The sequence below is a fragment of the Suricata suricatta genome, chromosome 11, assembly GCF_006229205.1.
Source record: "Suricata suricatta isolate VVHF042 chromosome 11, meerkat_22Aug2017_6uvM2_HiC, whole genome shotgun sequence".
NCBI classification, from domain to species: Eukaryota; Metazoa; Chordata; class Mammalia; order Carnivora; family Herpestidae; genus Suricata; species Suricata suricatta.
Genome location: NC_043710.1, coordinates 54,116,752 through 54,140,807, shown reverse-complemented (window position 1 = coordinate 54,140,807; position 24,056 = coordinate 54,116,752). Strand labels below are relative to the sequence as shown.

Here is a 24,056-nt window from a genome sequence, read left to right as displayed (position 1 = left end):
GCTGAGACAGTTGCCATCTGCCATTCTCCACTTCCCACCAAATAAAATAAGGATTGGGGCACCTGGGTCCCTCAGTAGGGACCAACTTCAGCCCAGATCATGATCTCACAGTTTCTAAGTTCGAGCTCTGCATTATGCTCTGTGCTGTCAGCACAGAGCCTGCGTCAGATCCTCTGTCCCCCTTTCTCTCTGCCCCTCCCCAGCTCATTTTCTCTCTCTCTCAAAATAAATAAACTTATGGAAAAAAATAATAATTTTATTTATTCATTCTTCATTTATTCCTGCACTCATTCAGAAAGCATCCACTTTGACCCAGGCACTGGGTCAGGAGCTGGAAGAAAGTAGAGATATGATCCTTGCCTCATGATCTAGCAGGAAAGGTAAATCAAAGTAAACAGGCAATATGATCAAGGTCACTGACCCATGGAGGTTGGTACTGCATTCTATGTAGGCACATAGGAAGGGCATGGATCTAGGCTGGAGATCAGAGAAGACTCAGTGAATTGGTCACCTTATCACTGAAGAACCCTGAAAGTGATGAGCACTAATCAGTTAAAGGAGAGGGGGACAGGCCAGTAGAAGTAGTGGCACGTTTGGTGGTCTTTGGTGGATTTCAGAGAATACATTAGTCCCCAAGATCCACTGGATCATCATAGGAATTAGAATTTCTACAGTTGAGAGACTTCCTGAAGGAATAAACTTTTGGAACAAGTGGTCAAATTCAGTTAATGATTAATAGAAGGAGATAGGGAATCAACCCTTTTAAAAGATCATGTTGGTGTTGCGAACACCAACACATGTTGGTGTATATCTAGCATGTTGCTTCTAACTGCTATATCAGATCATGTGTCTCTACCACATTTAACTTACTCATTCCCCAGTGGTGGACACTTGATTGCCTGCAACTGCCCACTGTCACAAAATGCTGGGATGAACATCTTCCATGTTGCCTTTTATGGATCTGTGTAAGAACTGCTCTGGGATATATATATTCAGGAGAAGTGCTGGATCATAGGGAGAGGTACTTTAATTTGACAAAGTATTACAAGCTTGGTTTCTAGAATGACTGCACCAGTCTACCCTGACAGCGCACAAACGGCCCCAGAACCCCATGTCCTCTCGAACACTTGGCATTTTTCAGCTTTCTGTTGCCAATATGTTGAATTTAAAGTGATATTTCATTGTTTTAATTTGCATTTCTCTAATAACAGATAAGCTTGAGGATCTCTTCTTATATTTAATAATCTTTTGTTTGTTTGTTTCTTCCTCTGGAAATGGACTGTTCATACCCTTGCCCCATCTTTCTGTTGGGCTTTACGACCCTAGCTTTGCTGCTAACACCTGACTTGAGGCACAGTGGTCCCACAGATTGTCAGCTGCCTGGGAGTCAGGATAGGGGAGTGAGGAGCGACATGGTAGAGGGATAAGGACATGAACTTTGTAGCCACACTGCTCTCGTTTGAGTCTTACCTCCACTCCTTAACAGCTGAATGATGCCTTGGACAAGTTACTTAACTACTCAGTACCTCAGTTTTCTTATGCATAACTTGCCTCATTGTTGTAAAGATTAAATGTGTTGTTATTATTATATATAAAGTGTTCAAAACAGTGTGTGTCATGCGGGAAGAATACACAAATGTTAGCTCATTATTTGATTATTGCCTTCCTCCTACTTAGCCATTCTGTACCCTTAAGAAAACAGATATTTATATAGCAGGCAGTAGAAACAAGGCTCTCAGCCTAGGATCAGAGTTCACTCTCATATCCTTCACCTTCAGTATTCACAAGGCCCAGCCTTTTTGGTGAGTCAGTTCCCCTGGGCAGAGATAAGAACAGAACAGATTCTGATGGGCACACAGGAAGGAAGTACCGCTGCTAGAGCCAGGTCATCAAAGGATAAACCCCTATCTTCCTGGACTGTGCACATCCTCTGAATGTCAAAATTAGGGAATTAGAGTCTGGAGATTATCTCTAGCCTTTGAGACGAATCCTGGCTTTGGTAGGTGTGTCTTTCCACAGACCACCAGAGACCAAATCCTGAGCTGGCTCAGGGAATTGCTGATATTCTTAAGTTTTGCCTATGGAGAGCCTGGGGAGTAGTTGACATAGATCCTTTGAGTAGAAATGTTTCCTGTTGTAGAAAAACATTAAGTGCGTGGAATGATACATTCTTCCCCCTTTAGTCCAGCTGTTAAGACCATGAAGGCCTGGTCCATACAACACAGTCTGTTTGGTACCAGCTATCCAAATTTAAGGCAGTGATATGTAAACCCAGATGTACAAAATGGCACCCAGTATGCCGGCATGAGAACAGAGGGGAGGCTGCAGTCGTCCTTTGATGGATCACCTCAAAGAGCAGTGTCTGCCTCCCTTCGTGCCATCACATTCTCATTTTACTCCTGACCTTGTACTCCCCTTGTCAGCCAGATGGGCCACCATCTCCCCATGTAAGTCACCTTCTCCCAAATACCGTTCTGAACCTGAGGATGTGTTTCTGCTTCAGCAAAAAGCATCAAAGAGACAGAAGTCATTTCAGTTCCAAAGTCTTACTGCTGCTCCTGGTTTCTGCTTCTTTTGCCTTACCTTGACCTCTGGTACCTGAATATTCCTTAGTTTCTGTCTGCTTACTTGGTTTGTGACCTACTGTTCTCCTTTAGCTCCTAGTCCTTGGCATTTGCCCTGGCTTTTGACTCTCTACCTCGTATCTGTGCTGCCTAGTCTCTGACCCTTGGTTCTATTTTGACTCTGAATGTTTTGACACTTACTGGGCATGGCCAACTACTAAGCCTGTTCTTATCAGCTTTGTATTAGCTTTCTCTAACCTGGCTAGCCTGTTTTTGTCCTGTGGCAGCCCATAGGTCCGAGAACTTCTTTTGGTCTTCAAAGCTAGCTTTGATTGCCAAGGCCTAGTCATGTAGCCCTCTGACCTGATCTGGGCTGGCTTCTCCAAGAAGGGCTTGATCCCCATGCAGCTCTGATTAGATGCTTTGTAAGTATGTAAATGGCCATTGGACAAAAAGCCTCCTAGCCATCTGGCAAGGTGTTTGGTGCTACTCTTGGCCACTAAGCAGCCACAGTTCCTTTAGTCCTAGCAATACCCCATAGAGGCTGCTGTCTTTTGAGTTTTATTAAAGGTGAGGAGAATCTTCTCTGAGGTTGCAGAATGAGTCACTAGCTGGGTTGCTTACCCTCTTAGGCCTCCAAGTTTGTGAAGTGAATTGCCCATTCCCTTTGATTGGGTTAGCCACCTGAGGGCCAAGCCTAGTCACTGTCTTCTCTCCATCCTACCAGACCACTGTCTGCCCTCCAGGGCCAAGGACAGCATACTTGGTTGCTTGGACACGTCTTGCAGCCTACAAATTGAACAGACGGAATCAATACTCAGGAACCCGGAGAGGCCCAGGTTAGCACAGTTAGTGACACTAGCTGCCTGGAGGGACAGCATGCCATGGGAGGGGTTGTGATTGAATGGTGATTGGATACAGCATCTGAGGATTAACCAAATTATGTCCCTTTGAGTTTAGATCGAAAAACCTTTCTCACAATAAGCTGACTTGTGCAGAATATAGAAGAGCTGCCTTCTTAACACAGGGCTGTGCCAGCAATGAGTCCTGGGGGAAGGGCTGGTCAGGTATACATCTGGTGCCCACTGTGGCCCAGATTCATGTTGTTATCACTAAGGTTATATGGAGAAAGGGAAGAGAGCTTGTGTTTGTGGAGCTCTTCCTATGTGCCTTGTGCTACGAAGTTTTACACACTTTCTCATAACCTGCAAAGGAGGCATCATTATCGCTTATCATTCTGGTAAGGAAATGGAGTGTCAGAGGTGTAGTACCTTGTCCAGGATCACAGACAGTAAATGATAGAGCTTTGATTTGAACCCAGGTCTCTCTGTGCTTTTTATAAAATATCATGCTGTCTTTCCAGTTTAAGTGTCTCAATTCACATTTCTCTTGACTTCCCCACAGCCCAACTACAAGGTCAGGTACACAGTGATAATAATAACCAGTGTTTGTTGAACACTTATTACATGTCAGATGGTGTTCTAAGCATTTACATGTATTAACACAGCTATGAGCCAGATGCTTTTATTATCCTTGATAATTATGAGATTGCAAAATGATGATGTTCTAATTTCATCATTCTTTCTACATTTATTAGTTGTCATTCTACAGTAAGGAAGAGCTTTCCTTCCTTTCCATTAATTTACTTATTTTCAATATGGAATTATGGAATCTTATTTTACTCAATGGTTTATAATCAATTAGTGTCATTATTCATGTTGATACTCAGATTGTCCAGATTTTATTTTTATTTCATTTACTTATTTTTAAATGTTTATTTTTGAGAGAGAGAAAGCGAGGGTGGGACAGAGAGAGAGACACACACACAGAATCTGAGGCAAGCTCCAGGCTTGTCTGAAGATGGACACTTAACCGAGTGAGCCACCCAGGCACCCCAAATTGTCCCAGATTTTAGAGCCAGATTTGTTCTTTTTTTTTTTAAGTTTATTTATTTTGAGAGAGAGTGCAAGAGAGCAGGGGAGGGTCAGAGAGAGGGGGAGAATCTCAGGGAGACTCTGTACTGTCAGGGGAGAGCCTGATTTGGGGCTCGATCTCATGAACCATGAGATCATGACCTGAGCTGAAATCAAGACTCGGATGCTTAACCAACTGAGCCACTCACACGCCCCTTAAAGCCAGTGTTCTTAACCTTATATCATACTACCTTTCTAGCAGATACTTTTTTCTCACTGCCTATGGTTTGCCTATGTATAACAACTTTTTTGTACCCTCTTGGCTCTTAATCTTCTGGGAAACAGTCTTAACCCACTTATGTGTAAACTAAGAGTAAATATGTCTCCAAGTGAGAACCTGACAGACTCTGCTGTGAATTCAGTATCTGGGTTTTAGACATGGATTTTAGCTATTTACAGACACGTCTCATTTCTCTTTGGGATTATAATCTGTATCCTGCTAGGATTACCTGTGAAAGGTAATTCTTAAGATCCTTTTAGGTAAGGTGAATAGATACCTGAGACCACCTGACTGTGCTAGATCAGTTGTAGAAGCACCCCAACTACGTGGGAGACAGCATCTGGTTCTTTGATCTGTCTGTGAGGAATGTGTGTCTGTGGACATGGGAATTACTAAAATCCATTCATTCATTCAGCAAGTAATTGAGCCAAATTTTGCCTGTTGAAGGTAATGAAATTCAAGCCAGTTGGTACAGGGAAAACCATCAACACTGCTGGTTACAGATACTGAAAAACTAACAAGAGAAAAACTAAAACTACTGTTTAATTTTTTAGTTATAATAATTAGAGTAATTTTTTGAAATGCTTATCACTTACGCCTTCAAAAGCATTAACTGTTCTGAAGGCCAGTAAGCAAAAGATTAACATACTAAGAGAAAAATGGTCAAAGGACATTATTTTCATAAAAATAAAGTCAACTGTTGTGATTCATGAGAAAAGAAACACAACTAACTACTAAATATATATCTTTTAATGTTTATTTTTGAGAGAGGGAGAGAGACTGAGGGTGAGTTGGGGAGGGGCATAGAGAGGGAGAACACAGCATGTCTCCAGGCATTGAGCTGTCAGCACAAAGCCTGACATGGGGCTCAAACCCATGAACTGCAAGATCATGATATGAGCTGATGTCAGACGCTTAACCTGCTGAGCCACCAGGATGCCCCCTAAACATACATGTTTTTTTTTAAGTCTAATCTCCTTAGTAATCAAGAAATGCAAGTTGAAATGGCAGTGTGATTCCATTTCTGTTTACCAGTTTGACACGTGATAAAGAAAAATAAACACCCTATTTTGGAGAAAGAATTGCCCAACAGTTACTCATTCTTTTTCCTTTGCTAGTAAAAATAAAAACTGGTACAATCTTTCTGAAATTCAGTTTGGTGGTATTTATCAAAACCCTTAAAAAGCCTTAAACTTTTGACCTAGGACTTCATCTCCTAGGAATTTAGCCAAAGGAAATAATCAGACATGTGTTATTAAAATATTAAAAATCTAATATTTTACAGTAGTAGATTGGCTAAATAAAATATACAATAGTCTTATGGTAGAACAGTGTACAGCCATTAAAAACAATGTGGTGGACAAATATTTAAAACATGGAAATATGTGTGTTTGTGTGTGTTTAGAGGAAGTTTATGTATGATCTTATTTTTGTAAATAAAAATATACATGCATTGAAAAAACTGGATGTTATATGTATTCCCTTTTTTAAAACATGTTTTTTAAGTTTATTTATTTGGAGAGAGTCTGTGCACATGAGTAGGGAAGAGAGGGAGAGGAGGGAGAGAAAGAACCCCAGATAGGTTCCATGCTGTCAGCACAGAGCCAGATGTGGGGCTCAGTCCCACGAACCATGTGATCATGACCTGAGACAAAATCAAGAGTTGGATGCTTAACTGACTGAGCCCCCAGGAGCCCCTGTTACATAATTACCTCTATCTTCTGAATGTGTTGTCGTGAACGTACTTTTTTTTTCTTAAGGAGAAAAGAAAGCTTAGGCAGGAATGTTCCATAATAGAAGTGAAGTGAACGTATATATGGAACACTTGCTGGGTCAGGGATACTCTGCTCGGTTCTTTATAAATTTACCTAATTTAACCTCACCATGAGTCAGTAGAGGCCCCTGCTTCTGGTCCTCCTCCCTCCAGTCCAGTCCATTCTCACATAGTTACTGGAGTGATTCTTCTAATAGCAGAGGTTTGGAAGGAAACATACCAATTTGTTAATAGTGGCTACTCTTGGAATTTAGATTAAGAAGGTGGATGTTTTAATTTAGTATTTAAATATGGTATATATTTTTCTAAGTCGGTGTATTTTGAGATGGGGAATAAAGACATATGTTGTCAAGTCCCTTCCCCTTTAAGCCCTTCAGTGGCCTGCCTCCCTTCCCATGCTTCTCCCCTTGACCTTCTTTGCTCCAGCCCTACTTTCTTCAGGTGAAGCCCTGTGCTCGTTTGCATCCAAGATCTGTAAACGCATTGAGTCCTCCCACTTCATCCCAGATCTGGTTCTGTAGCCTTCAAGTCTTAAATACCTTAAATACCACATCCACTGGGAGGCCTTTCTTGATCACCTCTCTTGGTTTCCTGCATCTTCCATCATAGCCTTGATCATGCATTGCTATAATTTTATGCTAAATTGTTGTCCTCCCCAGAAAACTATAAGCTCCATGAGGGCACAGAACCTAGCACAGTGACTACAACATAGTATGCATTTGCTAAGTAATTGTTAAATACTTTATATTTTATACTTGTGGAAAGTGATAGGGCCTTAGAAAGGTGTTAAATAACTTGGCCAGAGCCTCTTATCTAGTAAGTGTCAGAGGTTTCCTACCCTTGACTTTCACACTAGCAGAGTTCATGTTCTTTCTCCTGTACCACTCACTTCAACAGAATCAGATCCAATCCCCAAACAGGTGTCAGAATCTGAGACTCTACTTCCTAGGCTTTTCCAGCTTTTGACACTTCTGTCTTTCTGATTTCTTTCAGTGTGGTGCAGGTCCTCCTTGCTGCTGGTGCTGACCCAAACCTTGGGGATGATTTCAGCAGTGTTTACAAGACTGCTAAGGAGCAGGGAATCCATTCTTTAGAAGGTAAGCATAGACTCCCCTGCTGTTCTGAGCACTCCTCCCTTTGGCTTCCAGGCAATCTTGCTCTGTGCCAGCTTTACCAGCAACTCAGAGTCTGCAGGTCCCTTATCGTCTGGGAACTCATGGATAGCACAAAAGGCTTGGAATAGATGCCCTTTGCAGTCCCTTCTGGCTCTGGATTTTAATTTATGTCCCTTCAGAAGTCTTGGGGAATATGACAGAGGCCTGACTTCATGACCAGAGCAGGGAGTGGGGGTACTTTTCACCTGGTGTTCTGAAAGCGCCTCAGCCTGTGGAGCCTCAGAGGAGTGGACATTGGAGCAGGTGTCCATAAAATAATTAAGGCAACTGCATGGAATGTGGCTTTGTTCCTCTTCTTCCTACAGTCTTACCCTGTCTCGTCCTTGCCCCAGAACTAAGAAAGCAGCCTCACTGGTTTCCTCCACCTCAGAAGTCACTCAGTAATTCTCTGAATACTGCTCTCCCCCACTTCTATATTCAAAATGCAATCCTGTCTCTGGGACTGGCCCCTCAATTTACCATTATGACCCAGAACAAACGTGGACCTTCTCTGTGCCTTGATGTCTATGTTTATAAAGTGGACTGGCCGTAAGTGCCTCCTCAAAGTGTTATGTGGGTTGTTTGGACTTCATAAGAAAGAGGTAATGTGCACCTGTACCAGGGTTTGGTCACATGTCTGTCAGAGGGTAGTCAGGGAAGTTAGTCTTCGTTGCCTCTGGTGAGTAGTTCTTCAAAAGTGAGGTCTAGAAGAGGGTGGGTTGCTTTGGCTACAGGCAGAAATGAATATTTTACTTCTGACCTTTTGTTTGTTCAGACCACCCTCCCCACCCCCTATTATCCTGTGTAGCCCACAGAGGCTCAGATACCCCTATTTTCCAGCAACAGGACAGCTGAGCTTTAGGGTTGCCAGTGATGCCAGGAGGACAGCCAGCCACACTGACTGTCTGAGGGTTGGAACACTGACTGAAGGGATGTCCAGTGAGGGGAGTGGCACGCTCAGCTCCCAGAGCTGGCAGTGAGGCTGCCAGACTGACATAGCTCTGCTAGCCCAGAGCAGAGGGGCTGTTGCTGCCCCAGCGAGGTTTCTCAAATCAGCAGCAGGAGAGCAATGTCAAGAGCTTCAGAGCATTGCTGCCCTGGTGAAGTGTGGAGTTGCCCTCCCCCTGCCTCTCTCCCTCTCGAAACCTGCTCCTTCAGCCAAGCTCCACTGCTACAGCCAGGCCCTCCACAAAGCCTTTCCTGTCCTCGGCAATAATTGCAACCTGCCCTCAGCTGTTCTTTTGAATGTTCTCTAAGTCTTGGCCTTTTATGTGGTTATTTGAACTCTGATCTGCCCATATGTCTGTTCTCTCCTCCTCAGCTGACAGTTCCATGTGTAGGCTATGACTTATGCATCTTTGGATTCCCTACTGAGCTGGAGGAATTACATTCACTTTATGTTTCAGAGGAGAATTGCATGAGTACCAAAACTTGCCCTATATTTGCAGCTTGATAGGTGGAGACTTGCCTTGTGGGCAGTCCTCTCTTTACTCAAACACAGCACTGCTGTCCTCAGCTCTGTCTTCTGTCCAGATGCTCTCACCAAAAAGCAAGGAGGAACGTTGGCTGAGAGGGCAGAGCCAGGCGGAAGGGAAGGGATTGCTTGAATGAGCACCCTCTCACCTGCTCTCAGGATTCCAGCAGGGTTCAGTCATTATTTCTGATTTCACAGAATCTCAGAGCTATGAAGCCGTGTAGTCTAACCTTTGCTTTCACACCAGTCCCCAACCCCTGCAATCAAGTTTTATGTCTTTGTTATCTCCAGATTGATGCTCATCTCCAACATTCTAGATCGGTAGTTGGCATACTTTTCCTGGCAAGAGCTGTACAGTGGCTTTTAAGCTTTGTGGGCCTCAGTTGTGACTCCTCAGCTTGGCCACTATCTTGTTGAAGCAGGTATAGACCATACACAAATGTGCATGGATATAAACCAGTAAAATTCTATTTACAAAATAGGCAGTAGGCTGGATTTGGCCCATTGGCTATAGTTTGCTAACTCTGTTGTAGATATTTTCTTCCTTCCTTCCTTTTTCTTTATTTTTCTTTTTTCTTCCTTCCTTTCTTCCTTCCTTTCTGTCTTCCTGCCTGCTTGCCTGCCTCCTCTGAATTTTTAACTCTTACACTAGCCAGCCTGTATTCTATATAGGTAGGTGGATAAACAACAAAAATATTGGAAAAGGCTATTATATTCCTTATGAAATAAAGATTAAAGTGTTAAATATTCTGTCTTGTATGATCTGCAAATTTAGTGAGTAGGCTTTCTGTGGATTCATATGACATTCCTATTTAACAGGCGCTGTTCTAGGCATTGGTGGATTAGACAGGGCCCCTGCCATCATGTACTTTATATGCTAGTCTTTGGTTTAAATGTTCATAAGTCCATTCAGTACAGAGCCTTGGACCACGTAATCAGGACAATTTTGAAGCATTATTCAGCATTCACAACTGTATCCACCAAACTTTATTTATCTCTAGCCTCCCTTTCTCATGTTGTCCACAGAATTTTAAGAGATTTTCTTAGATTTCCTGCTAAAATAAAAATGTTTTTAGCATTTTCCCCCCACAGTAACCCTTTCCCAAAAAGATACTAAGTTATTCTGGCATGGTCTTGTCTTGTCTATAGGGAGACCATACTGATACCCATTAGTTACCTAAGTGCTTAAAAACCGTTAAAAAAAACAAAAACATACTAGAATTTTGTCAGAATCATTGATGAACTCTTATAGCTTACAGGATGTACCTGCCTTTGCACTTCTTTGTTGTTGTTAAATTCCAGACTGCATCATTGCCTGCCACAGTTTTCCTGCAGCTTATCCCATTTTCCCTGGCCTGTCAGTTTGAATGTGGTCGCCCCTCCAACTTCATGGACATGAAATCCTGAAAAGTGACAGTCCTTTAGAATCATCGAGAGCTCTCCTCTCTCCTTACCAAGGCTTTAGCTCCTTCTTAACTAGATTTTTTTTCTTTTTTTTCATTTAAAGATATCTCATTCTTTCATCTACTCAACCAATATTTATTGCCTACTGTACCCAGTTCTGGGTCATTGTCATTGATGAAGCAGACAGAAGTGAAAGAATCCGGTGGTTCTCTTTCCTTTGGATTGGACATACTTTTTCACAGATGGTTACCTGACTTATGGGATGTATGAGGAGGCTAGAATAGAAGAGGTGTGAGCCCCTTCCCCAGAGTGTGTCTAGGCAAATCCAAAGAAAAGTCAAAGGCTCTGTTGGATGGTCCTTCACTATTGGAGCAGAGGCTATGCCAAGTCCATCAAATTTACTAAATTTCTAATAGAATTTATGTGGGTTGTACTATGCTTAGTACTGAAAGGAGGTGGTGAGTTGTAGTTTGTGACCTTGGAAGGATCTCGCTAAACCCTAGTAATAGATCCTTTTTTCTATCTTATCAGTACTGTAAATATCAAGAGGTAAATAAAGTATATGATGTGTGAATTGTAAAGTGCTTGTAATTGGTTATTAGTTTTATTTCTTTATAATTCAGCAGCATTTACTGAGTGTCAGGCACTCTGCCAGATGCTGGGAATGTAGAAATGAATATACATAGTCTAGCAACTCAACAGTGCTCTCAGTCAAGTGAGAAGACAGACGTATGAATGAGACATCACAATACAGAGTGATAAATACAAAGAATATAGATAGCACTGATAAAGGCAGTGATGAGCTCCACCTGAGGGCAGGCTGGTGTCTGGAAAGTCATAGTGTAAGTCACTTTGAATTGGATCTTAAATATGGGTGAGAGATAATGCCTTAGCCAAGCAGACTAATAGGGATGGATTTCCAGGCAGAAGGAACAACACATGCAGAGGCATGGGGTAGGTGGGTAACAGCAGGTAGACTCATCTTGCCACAGTGCTGAGAGAATAGCAAGAATTAAGACTAGAGAGGAAATCAGGGTTCCAAATGAGAACGACATTGTAGGACAGTTCTAGGGTGCTCACACTGTTTTCTAAAGGCCATTAAAGGACTTTAATCCTTTAGGTGGATCATTGTGGTGGGGTGGGGGATGAAATTGGAGAGAGGTGATTAACAATGGCTCTTGACCTTTAGGGGATGATGGGCCCCTTTGAGAATTGGATGAGAAGCTATACTCGTCTCCCCTGAAAAGCACTTGTAATTTCTAGGGATTCCTAAAACTGATCTTTGGGAATGGAGAAAGTAGATATTAACAACATACTAGGAGGTTGAGTTCTTAGCAGAATGTGGAAATTGATGGAAAAAGGCATCAGTGGTGACATCCCGATTTCTGATTTGGGCGAACAGTTGGATGTGGGCGTCTGGAGCTCAAAGGAGAAGTGTGGCGGAAGATAGGGATGTAGGAGCCACCAGCATTTACTTAGTAGGGACTGCAGTGGATGTGACTACAACTGTCCAAGGAAAAGAGTTAAGGTAAGAGGCGAGGGGACAAGCCCATCACTCAGGGTACTCGTATCTAATGTGTGAGGAGGAAAGAGGATCCAAATGAGGGGACCAGAGGTGTCAGAGAAGTTACCTTGTTTTTCTCTCAGAGGGGCTGCATCTCTGTTCTGCCTGCTCAGAACTGGCACAGTCTAGAAAGGAAAGAAACTTCTGTGACCTCCTTTTTGAGGCTTTATCATCGGTTGCCCCATTCCTAGTGAAACCCTTCTCCTGTTTTACATATGGCCGTTGTTCCTTGGCAAGAAGCCTGCTCAGTTGGGCACATTACAGTATTTCCCACCTTTGTCAGGGTTGGTGTTTCTGGGCAGAGGGCAGGTCCGCTGGTGCCAAGTGATACAGGAGTGCTTGGCATAGAAACCATGCTGGCCTGACTGTTTTGTCCATTGTTGTTAGCCCTCAAGAGTGGCATCTTCAGAGGACCTTTCCTGGAGAAAGATCAGACTTTGGTGCCAGGCAGTTACCTAAGTTCTGTTGGTCTAAGTTCTGTAACTTACAAGATGTATGGTCTTGAGAAAGTGACTTAAGGTTCTCGAATTTGTTTTCTCCTCTCTAACATAGAGATAACAGTACTCATCTTACAAGGCTGTTCGGATGAGTAGAGAGAAGTAAAGCATAGTGTAAAGGATAATGTCATTTGATGAAGAATTTCTCTTCTGAGGTGGATTTTGATTGTATGCAAACCTTTCTTGGAGGTACTGAGCAACTCACTGCTCAAGAGGCATTGACAGAGGCTAGATGTCTGCCCATCAGGAATTCTGGACAGGGGATTCTTAGCCTGGGTCACTGGACAATATGGCCTCCAAGGCCCCTGTCAACCATGTGATTTCTAAGGTTCTAGAAACTCCAGGCTCATCATTGGAACAGGTAATATACTTAGAAGTAGGATTTGAGCTGGGCTTTGGAGGGTGGAAAGGAAGGGAAAAAAGAAAGGCTATTCTAAGCAGGGCACACAGCTTGAACAAAGGAACATAGAGGGCACAAATGTGGAGGGGAATGTGGAAATCACCGCTGCTTCCCTACCAACTCATTCCCCGATCTTGACCACATTCCATCCAGTGCCTTGTTCCCCACCCATGCCCACTCCAGAAGAGTTCCACTTGTGGCTGGCTGATGGGTGGTGGGTCCCAATCCTCAGGTGAAGGAGGCAATAAATTAATGGTAACAGTAAATAAGTCGCCCAGTCAGGGATGCCGCAGGCTGCTTGTAAGTAACTGTTATAAACGTTGGGTGTCTGGGGCTGTCAGAAATGCAAGTGAGCACTTTGAGCGCCTCTCATATGTACAATTAAAACAATAAAACATGGCAGAAACATGGCCAGAACAGGATATAAATCAGCTTCTCTTCTCAGCTTTAAGTGGTGGCTGAATAAAGATGAGTTGTGCAGAAGCTGGGTTGGCATGGGACCCTTCTGAGGATAGAGGGCCTGACTCGCCAGGCCGTACCTCCCAAGGCTAACCCCAATAGCCTGGGTGGTCCCCTTCCCACAGCTCCAGGGGCTGTAGGCCCTGGCCTGCTCCAGCTGACCTCCCCATCTCTGTGTCTTCAGATGGGGGACAGGACGGTGCAAGCTGGCACATCACAAACCAGTGGACAAGTGCCCTGGAGTTCAGGAGATGGCTAGGAGTTCCCACTGGCGGTAATGGATCGGCTCTCTATGACATTTCTCTCCTCCCCAGGACATACCAGGGAGTCATCTCATCATAGCTCATCTATTCAGTATAAGTTAACCACCCAGCACCCCCTGTGTGCCCAGCCCTCCAGAGAGAATATATCCCTGTGGAGAGCACAAATTTAGATGGAAGTAATAAGGCTCCCAAGGACATAAGAATCACCTAGAGAGCGTGTTAAAACAGATTCCTGGGCCCCATCCCCAGATTCTGATTCAGTGGCTTCAGAGTGGAAACTAAGATTTTGTATTCCTAATAGGTCCCTAGTCTTTGAGTAGCATGATCTAGTCTACAGATGTTTGTTCTGGCCTTGGGCTTGAACTGCTTTTAAAAACTCATCTGGACCTTCTCCCTGAAGAGACCTTATTGTGCCACTTTAAGCTTCACTCCTGATGAGGCTGTGTGCTAATGCCATAAGTACAGAACACTTAATAGCGATGACACCTGCAGCAATTTTCTGTACCTCTCAGAGGCTCTGTCTCCTGTTGCCAGAAGAGTTAGAGATAGTGTATTTATCCCTAGCTTAAAACCTAGAACGTAGAGGGAATTCCACTAATGTAAATTTCTGTTTCTATATCATCATCAATGTCCTCATCATACTCTTATGGAACTTTATTTAGAATCTTTGACATGGGCTTCCAAATGCTATTCAGTGGTAGCAAGCTCTGTCTGTAAAGAGGCAAACATTTAGAGTCTGAGGAGTGGCTTGGCCATCACCTAACTATGTGACTTTGGGCATTTCTCTTTATTTCTCTGAGCCTTGATTTTTTTCATCTGTAGAAAAGAATATTTCCTACACTCTTGGTTTATTATAAAGATCATATTGAAGTACTTGTGAAAGCACTTGAGAAAATACAAAGCATTGTGCAAATATGTGAGGTACTACCAAGAAAAGTAAATAGTCGGAGCGCCTTGGTGGCTCAGTTGGTTAAGCATCGACTTCAGCCCCGTAGGTGGGTGCAGTTGGGTGTAAAGGGATGTATTCTATCCAAAACACTGAGAAACAGAAAAATGTGTTTTAGGTTGTCAGGTGAACTTGTTCAGGTGAAACATCCATATAGCAGGTTTATTTTGAAGAGTAATGAATGATAAAGATGTGGCATTTATGTGACTGGGGCCAGATCTAGATGCTAGATTTTATCCTTTAGACAGGAGCCTTGATGGTTCTAGAGGAGAGGGCACCACGGGAACTGATCGCTTCCAGGGTGGAGAAGCGAGGGGAGGTAATAATAAGAAAGTGGTGATGAGATGGCTGCAGCAGCAGGTAACGCTGACTGAAGCTGTGTATCCACAGCAACCCTGTGATGTAGGCACTAAAGGAAACTGAGGCAGAGAGATGCAGCCAAAGGCCAGCAGATCTGTCTCCCGCTCTTACACAGAACCCGGCAACCAGAGCAGCCTGTATGTGTCCCACACTTAGCCCAGAACCTCTGCTTGTCCAGAGTCTTGGAAGGCTTGGGAATCTGCCAGGCCAAAAGCTATCTGGGCAAGTTATTATTTTTTAATAATGTCTCTGCCTCTTCCTCATCAATGTCACAGCCTTGTCACTCCTCCAGGGCCAGCAGTTCTACATCTCATTTCTCAGCAGTGCCAGCCACTACAGAGTCACCAGGATGGACAGCGCACTGTCAGTCCATCACGCCTGTTAGCCAACTTCAAGATGAAGTGCATCAGCCAGTTAGGTTAATTGTTCGCCTCCTTTTAGCCCTCTAAACCTATATATATGTTTATATATGTTTGTCTGAGAGAGGGAGATAGACTAGTTGACATGTTTTGTTAAAAAATAAATTTGATACATTTGTAAAAATAAGGAAAAGTGGGATGAGGTGGCAAAGGACTAGTCTTGTGATTTTTAACTGATTTACATATTTTGTGTATAAATATTTTTTCATCAAAAGTTCCAAATCAGGGATGGGTCCCACACACCACACAAAATATATTAGAGACATTTATATGGATAGCAGGAAGGGAGACAGAGGGCTGAAATTTTCCAGGCACCCGGTGATTGATGGGGGCTGAGGCTCCCCCTGACGCTTTATTGAGTTTCCGATGATTATCTCTCGCTGAGACATTTTTTACAGATGACGGTCGAGCTGTCACAATGGACCATGGGGGAAAAAAAAACAACAATAATAACACTTTAATCTTTTTACTGCACTGCTCCCTAGTATCTCAGATTCATCTTCCCTGACGCACGCAGTTCATTATTCTGCCCCTCCCTGGATGGGAAATAAAGGAAAATAAATATATATGTAGACACACTTACCCACATACATACACACGCACGGACTGGATATAAAAGAGACCACCTCAGAACCAGAGAGAGGCAGAATTTATTGTTCTTTTTGCAAGTGTTGAGGTTTATTAGTAGAGATGCTGGGTTGGCTTGGAATTGGCTATTAATTACAGCGTTTTGTATTTGTTTTTTATTGCGAGTTTTTAACATTTTGAAGAAAAGGCAGAGGAGAGGCAAGCAGGTATAGAGATGGGGAGCACAGAGGGACCAAGTTTGGCCAACCCAGTAGCACAAATGGCTGAAAGGCAGAGAGGGCAGGCTTGTCCTCTTGTTGCCAGCCCTGCCTGGAGGATCCCTGGAGCTAAAAGAATTCTGCTTTAGTTGGGATGGGGGCAAAGCCAGGGCAGTGGGGGGGAGGTTTAAGTTCAGAGTAATGATGGACCACCTCAGAGGGACTCTAGATAGCTGTGAAATGTTACTGCTGTGAGAGTTGGATGAGATGGGAAGAAGAGAAGGGGCAAACACAGTGCCGATGGGTCTACAGACAGCGACTCTTAACACATTCTTAAGAGTTGGCCCCACTCTTTGATTTTGGTGGTATGAAGGTGACATGTGGGCTCTGGAAAGCTCCACCTGGGTCTATGGTCAAAGAAGGGGTCCTGGGCCAGAGAGGATGCCATACTGCCTAGCACCACCGGCAGGGTCAACAACCTGTCCTCTTGAAGTTCCAGGTCAACCTTTCTGCTCTCCCCCTTCCCATCATGGGGGTGAGAGAAGATGAGTTTGGGGTCCTTGGGGGAAGGCTGCCCTTGATGCACCTGTCAGTAGAGTAAGTGTGGACTCAGTATTCCCTTTAATTTCTTCAAACCTTTTCTGAGGGCCTAGCAGAAGGTAATAATGAGTTAAGCAAAGTCCTCTTCTTAAGGAGAAACTTTCCAGTCCATGGGTAGAGAACATGGCGTCTGTGAGAATCATTTTCAAGTGGGGTCCATAGGCCAACCTAGATGACCATGAGTGCCTTCTTTGTATGAAGGATAAAAAGATGTGTAAGACCTAGTATCTATTCCTTCAAGAACCTGCTTTATCCTTGGGGAGACAAACTCCAACATCCACTCACTATGGAAGTATTTATTGAATGCCTGCCACGTTCAAGAATATACATGAGAGGCAACTGAAAACACTTAAGACTAAAAAGAGAATGTTAACTAATTTGATATAGACTAGACATTACTCGAATGAATAAAGGAAAAGGAGATCAGTGAAGATCAGGCTGCTTGAGTTATAAAGGACGAGTAACTTACAGATAAAAGGAATAATGATGTCATGTAATCACATAGAGAAAAGAATACAAGCCTTGGAGTTAAACAGAGCAGCTCAGTCACTGAATATCATTGTGACCTGAAATGATCAACATAACCCTGTAAGTCATGGTTTTTCATTAATTAACTAGGAATAATAAAAATAACAATAGCCTAATGTGGTTCTTAGGAGGAAAATAGTAAAGTTCCTAGCACAATACTTGGCATACAGTAAGTGCTCAATAAATGGAGGCCATTTTTTTCTTTCTTCTCAAAGAGTTATATATTTATTTATCTGAGTACTAGGAAGGACTCTTAGTCCTGCATATTAGGCATCAGGACTTACCTGTGACCCTCTACTGAGTATGAAATGGGCTCCTGCAATGAGCCTAACACATTCTACAGTGTTAATCTGAGAGATGATTCTGGTCAGAGTTAGAGTGGCATCAAGAAGAGGAAAGGGCACAATAATAAGTATATTAACATTATTGAGTATCTACCATATGTCAGGCAATGTACTCACCTCCTGTTTTAAAAAAATATATAACAGTATGGTTGAGATTTAATTCACATGTTGTACAGTTCAGCCATTTAAAGTAAGTCAGGGGCACCTGGGTGGCTCAGTGGGTTGAGCATTTGAACTCTTGATTTCATCTCAGGTCATGGGATCAAGCCCCATATCAGGCTTTATGCTGGGTGTGGAGCCTGTTTAAGATTCCCTCTGTCTCTCCCTGTCTCTCCTTTTTTCCCTTCCTCTCCCATACCCACTCCCTCCACTTGTACACATGCTCTTTCTCTAAAATACGTACATACATAAATCTATAAAGTCAGCATGTAAGTCAGTGGCTTATAATATATTCACAAGAGTTGTGCATTCATCACCACAGTCATGTTTTAGAACATTTCCATATCTCCATAAAAAAACTCTATTCCCCATTTCCTCTCAATCCCCCCTAGCTTTAGACAACCACTAATTTACTTTGTTTCTATAGATTTGCATATACTGGACATTTCATGTACATGGAGTCATACAATATGTGATCTTTTTGACTGACTTCTTTCCCTTAGCATGTTTTCAGGGTTCATCCATGTTGTGGCATGTGTCAATGCTGCATTCCTTTTCCATAGCTGAATAGTCTGTTAATGGGTGGACCATATTTCATTTCTCCATTTATCAGTTGAAGTACACTTGGGTTGTTTCTCCTTTTGGCTATTATGAATAATAATACTGTGAATATTTGTGTACATGTTTTTACGTGAACATAATGTTTACAGTTTTCTTGGCTTTATACCTAGTAGTAGAATTGCTTGGTCATAGGATAACTCTATCTAACCTTTTGAGGAACTGCTAGACTCTTTTCCAAAGAGGCTGGACCATTTTACATTCCCACCCAGCCGTGTACAAGGGGTCTAGTTTTTCTGCATCTTCAGCAGCTCTTGTTACTACCTGTCTTTTTTATTTGGCCATCCTGGTGGATGCAAAGTTGTATCTTGTTGTGGTTGTGATTTGCACCTTCTAATGGCTAATGACATTGACCATCTTTTCATGTGCCTTATGGCCATTTGTACGTACATCCACTTAGGTCCTTTGTCTATTTTTTATTTATTTTTTTATTTTTTAATATTTCTGGGATGTGCTTTTATTTATTTTTTTAATGTTTTATTTATTTTTGATACAGAGAGAGACAGAGCATGAGAAAGGGAGGGGCAGAGAGAGGAGACACAGAACCGGAAGCAGGCTCCAGGCTCTGAGCTAGCTGTCAGCACAGAGCCTGATGCAGGGCTCGAACCCACGAATGTGAGATCTGACCTGAGCCGAAGTCAGAGGCTCAACCTAGTGAGCCACCCAGGCGCCCCCCTTTGTCTATTTTTTAATTGGGCTTGCCATTGAATCTTGCGAGGTTGGTGGTGATACCTATTATGCAGGTGAGGAGACAGATTCTCAGAGATGTTACGTATTTTCATCAAAGGTTTACAATGAGTTTTGCTCCCCAGTCTCCTCAGTCATTATCGACTTCTGCTCTTTTTAATGCACAATACTACTGCCTGCTAAGGATTCATGGTAGGATCACCAGGGTCCTCTTATGGGGGGTCTTGCCAGCAGAAAAGTCTCTGAAAGTCAGACAGAGGAATGTGACTGTATTAACAGCTCCAAGACTAGAAAGACGGCCGTTTCCTAGGTACCAACCATTTCCTGTGCCCCTTACTATACCACATCATCTCTGATTTTCACAGCAACCCAGTTCGTAGATATTAACGTTCTCATTTTACCAGTGCTGAATTTGAGGCCCAGAGGGACAAAGTATTTTTCCAGAGTCAGCAGGATTAGAATTTGGTTCTGTCAAACCCGAATTTTGAACTCTTTCCTGACAGAGATATTTTATAAAAGATGGATTTCTTTCAATGTTATTTTGCAGCATTTACAAGTTCTGGAGGCCATGGCCCAGCCCATGGAAAGTACTTAATAAATGTTTGGTGGATGAATGAGGAGACAGACTAGAGTATATGGTATAAAAGGGCTAATTCCCACTGGGATTCTGGGAGCGGACAGAATGAAGTATAAGTGAGATATTGGAGGTCTCATCCCAAGCCTTGGTGTCCTGGGGGCTTTGCTCTAAGTTTCTAAACAGAAGGTTTGGGAAGAGTGCTCTGATGCACAGACATCCTTAGCTTCCCGGGAGCAGGACGAAGCAGGTGGAAGTGGGATGGGTTTGACTAGCCTTGTAGTTTTCTTGCGTTTGTAACCAGAGCATTAGAGTGGGAACAGCCCTTAGAGACCATCTATTCTGGTGCTTCATAGAGTTTTCCCTGAGGAGCAACACAAAGGGCTTTTTTAAACTGTATATTCTCAGGCCCTGCTTACTAAAAATTGCTGAGGTGGGGGCCGAAGAATCAACATTAAAAAAAATTTTTTTTAATGTTTACTTAACTTTTAGAGACAGACAGAGCATGAGCCGGGGAAGGGCAGAGAGGGAGACACAGAATTTAAAGCAGGCTCCAGGCTCTGTGCTGACAGCTCAGCTGAGCCCGAGATGGGACTCAAACCCATGAACCATGAGATCATGACCTTAGCCAAAGTCAGACACAACTGAATGAGCTACCCAGGTGGCCTGAAGTTACCCTGGTGATTTTGTTCCCACTGAAGTTTAAGAACCACTGGTGTAGGAAAACTCTTCAATTTTAAAAATAGGGAATCTGGGGGCACCTGGATGGTTCAGTTGGTTAAGCTACCGACTCTTGATTTCAGCTCAGGTCATGATTTCATGGTTCGTGAGATCAAGCCCTATGTTGGGCTTTGCACTAACAGTGTGGAGCCTGCTTAGGATTCTCTCTCCCTTGCTTTCTGCCCCTCCCCTGCTTACATTCATACTCTCTGTTTCAAAAAATTAAAATAAGGGATCTGGGTTACAGAGGGATTGAAGTGCATCTTAAGTTAGTGAACGAGTCATTTTTGAATCCAGTTCTCTTGTCTCTTGATCTTTTTTGTCCTTGCTGTTCCCCATACTGCTTAATCCCTTAAGAAAAATCATTGTATGCTCACAGTTTTCAAGGTAGAATCCAAATCCCTCTCAGAGTCAGGTCTCTGCCTCCCTCGGCAACCGCATCTCTGCCCACAGCATTCTAGGCTTATACTGAAAGACTCAGTTTCTCCAGTAGCCAGGCAGTGCAGTGTTTATGCCCTGGCCTTTGCACATGCTTTCGTTCCTAGAATGCCCTTCTTCCTCTCTCCGCCTGGCAAGCTCCCCTTCATCCTCAAGACCGTTCTTCTGGGAGATTCCTCCCCAAGCCACATGACATGTGCCCCGTATTTGCTGCCATCATACGCTGTGCGTGTATGACTCTCATAGCACTTATTCTTTTTAAGGTACTTGGTGTTTGTGTCCTCGTAGACAGGCAGATGGTAGAAGGTTCTCGTGTGTTCAGTGCTGAAGCTCAGTAAAATACTGAGGTGACGCTATATGAAATACATACAGAAAATGTTATGAACTAGTTACTGTTATCCATGATCTAACTGGGGGGGGTAAGAGAGAAATTTTAACTCAAGGATGTATTACAAGGGGTGTTGCTGGACAGTAAATGATTAACTGGTCAAATGAGTACCCATAATCAACATGACAGGCATTCAGAGCAGGGCTGGGAGAAAAGGACTTTCTGGAAGAGGAAGCTTGAACAGGGCTTTAAAGAACAAGTAGGATTTGGAGAGGAAGGAGGGTTTTCCAGGCTGTGAAAGGAAATGAAGGGCCTTGCCCTCCCCATGGATAGTCTCGTGGTGACCCCACACAGGAAGTCTCCCTCCTGCCCCATCCCCTGCCTGAAGACAAACACAAGAAGCAGAGCTGATAGTGTCCACAGAGTTTGAGGAGGTGGCCTGCACATGCTGGCAATAGGGTGGCTGTCTCTTAGGTTGTAGAGAGGATTTTAAGACGGGGCTCGAACGCACAGACCATGAGATCGTGACCTGAGCTGAAGTCGGATGCTCAGCCGACTGAGCCACCCAGAATATCTTGAAGGGGAGGAAGCTAAGAGCCCAAGTCTTCTTCCCTGAGATACTTAATAAAAATTTAACCTAGATCCTGAGCTTCAAACCAGGTTAACCAACCCTGGTTTATGTGAGGCTTGAGCTTGCCGGCATTGACAGAAGCTGGGCATTGAGAAGTATGAAGGATAGGGCCAGGCAGACTCCAGATCTTGCTCTGGTCTGCCACCAGTTGGCAGTGCAGGTTGGGCAGGCCACCCAGCCTCTTTACCTCTGTCTTCTCATCTGTTCAGTGGAATGACGGTGTCTGTGCTAAGTTGCCATGGGATGAAGAAACAGTCACATTGAGGTGCTGTCTAAACTATAAAATGCTGCACAAACGTAAGGGGTTATTCACAAATTTGTCAGATTAGTCGTAGAGGTTTACTCTCGTGGAGACATGCCCACATCTTTAAAAGCAAAGGCAGTGGTAAACACTCTATGACATTAGATGGCACAAGTTCTGGGAGTGGCAGGTAGAGGCTGGCTGAGCCTGAGGGGGAGGCATTCGTTACTGGGCTTGCCTTTACCCTGTACAAGGCGGTGGTAATAAAACTTTTCTTAACCAGAGACCAACCGTCTTGCCCCTTTGACCTTTTTTCAAAATCTCCCCGAGTAACCTTTGCAAATGAGGACAAATGCCATGTCTGATCCATGTCTGTGTCCCCAGTGCTTAACCCAAGGGAGAGCAACATTAGTAAGTATTTGTGGCGATATCTTAAAAAAAAATATTAATCAGATTTGATTCTCATAATATTTAAATACATAGTATTCCTCAAATGTTATCTTATCATACCCATTTCATAGATAGAAGAATTAGTAACGGCAGAACTTAGAGTCAGGACTGTATGGCCCCTTACCTTAAATCACTCTTTTTCACTGTGGGAGACAGTGGCTTTTTTTGCAATTTCAGCAGTGCTGGCAAGTGGCCAGGCCCACCTGAAGGGCGTCAGGGACTACTTTCACCGCTGTTGACTCCTTGACACTGCTGAGGCCAGGGGATCCTGCAGAGTGCACCTCAGGACACACTGGCAACACCACCCAGCCATAGACTTTGCAACGTCAGAGGGCAGAGGTGGGAGCAGAAGGATGACAGTGGGGTGTGTTATCAATCTCCCTGTGGTCAGAGGGGAGAAGAGGCAGGAATCACTCATTGAGAGGAGAAGGAGGAGCCTGAGCTCATCTCACCCTGGGCTGGGATGGGCTGGCAAATGTCTTTTTTGGGAAGGGGTCACTTCACTGGCTGAGGATTGGCTGTAAACAAGGGGCCTTGAAAGACCACCATGGTGGGCAGCTGGTGAGCCTGTCTTGGGTGAGTCACTTGCACTTCCATGGATTTACTTATGCTTCCTTGCTGAAAATGGGTAAATATGTGAGGGCACGCGCTGCACCTCTCCCCACACCTCCTTTCCACCTTTAGCTACTTGTTTTGGATAGAGAATAGTATGACATCCAATGATCTGGGGGCTTCAGCAAGGTCTTCTGGGACAGGCTTCTCAAACTGGGTGATGTCAGGAAAAGAGCTTTCTGCAAGAGCACAGAATGAGCCTCGCTGCCTTGCACTGGGTCCTAACTGATTGTAGCACCCTTCTCAACTTCAGTGTTCTCATCTGTGAAATGAGAGAATAAACTTATACCTCATAGGCTTAATCTGAAATAAATAAGGAGAGGAAACTGCCCTGGAGATTATAATGTATTTCTCACTTCCAAAGAGTATTCTGTGGAACATGAGTGCTGCAAGATTTTAACAAGGACAGGGTAGAAAGAGGCTGTCAAACAGGGTACTGCTGACTAACACCAAATTAAACAGCTGGTTCTTAACTCACTCAGCACTGTGCTTTTCAGAAGGGAAGAGTGATGTAGGATTCCCCAAATGGGACCACTTTTCACAGACAGAATGAACTTTGGAAGCACAAGACCAGACAGGAAGGATAATAGCTGACATTCACTGAGGTACTGTATGCCAGGCACTGTCCCAAGCCCCTTTACTCATAGTATCTTGTTTAATCCTTCTAATATCCCATGAGAGGGTACTGCTATTTCCATTTACAGATAAACTTGGCACAGAGAGGTTAGTATGTTACCCAAGATACACAGTAAATTCAGAACTGGGATCCAAACATCAGGGTCTGGCTTCTGAGCTCACTTATTTAATAGCCACACTCTAAAACACGGTAATACTAGGACCTATTTATGAATTATGTATTTATTCACTAAT

The 24,056-nt window shown here is 43.5% G+C and overlaps 1 protein-coding gene across 11 annotated transcripts in view; it reads left to right on the top strand.

Annotated features, from left to right (window-relative positions):
• Positions 1 to 24,056, top strand: part of CLPB (ClpB homolog, mitochondrial AAA ATPase chaperonin) — a 165,282-nt gene that overhangs the window by 42,090 nt on the left and 99,136 nt on the right. For 9 of the 11 annotated variants that reach the window (XR_003900434.1, XR_003900433.1, XR_003900432.1 and 6 more), the window contains exons 4-5: positions 7,525 to 7,628; positions 13,668 to 13,757. Coding sequence is in view for 7 of the 11 variants with exons in the window: in XM_029915718.1 (XP_029771578.1) it covers positions 7,525 to 7,628; positions 13,668 to 13,757 (194 nt within the window). In the remaining 4 variants the exon portion in view is untranslated. The remainder of the gene's footprint in view (positions 1 to 7,524; positions 7,629 to 13,667; positions 13,758 to 24,056) is intronic. The other 2 variants (XM_029915722.1, XM_029915724.1) reach the window with 1 other exon arrangement.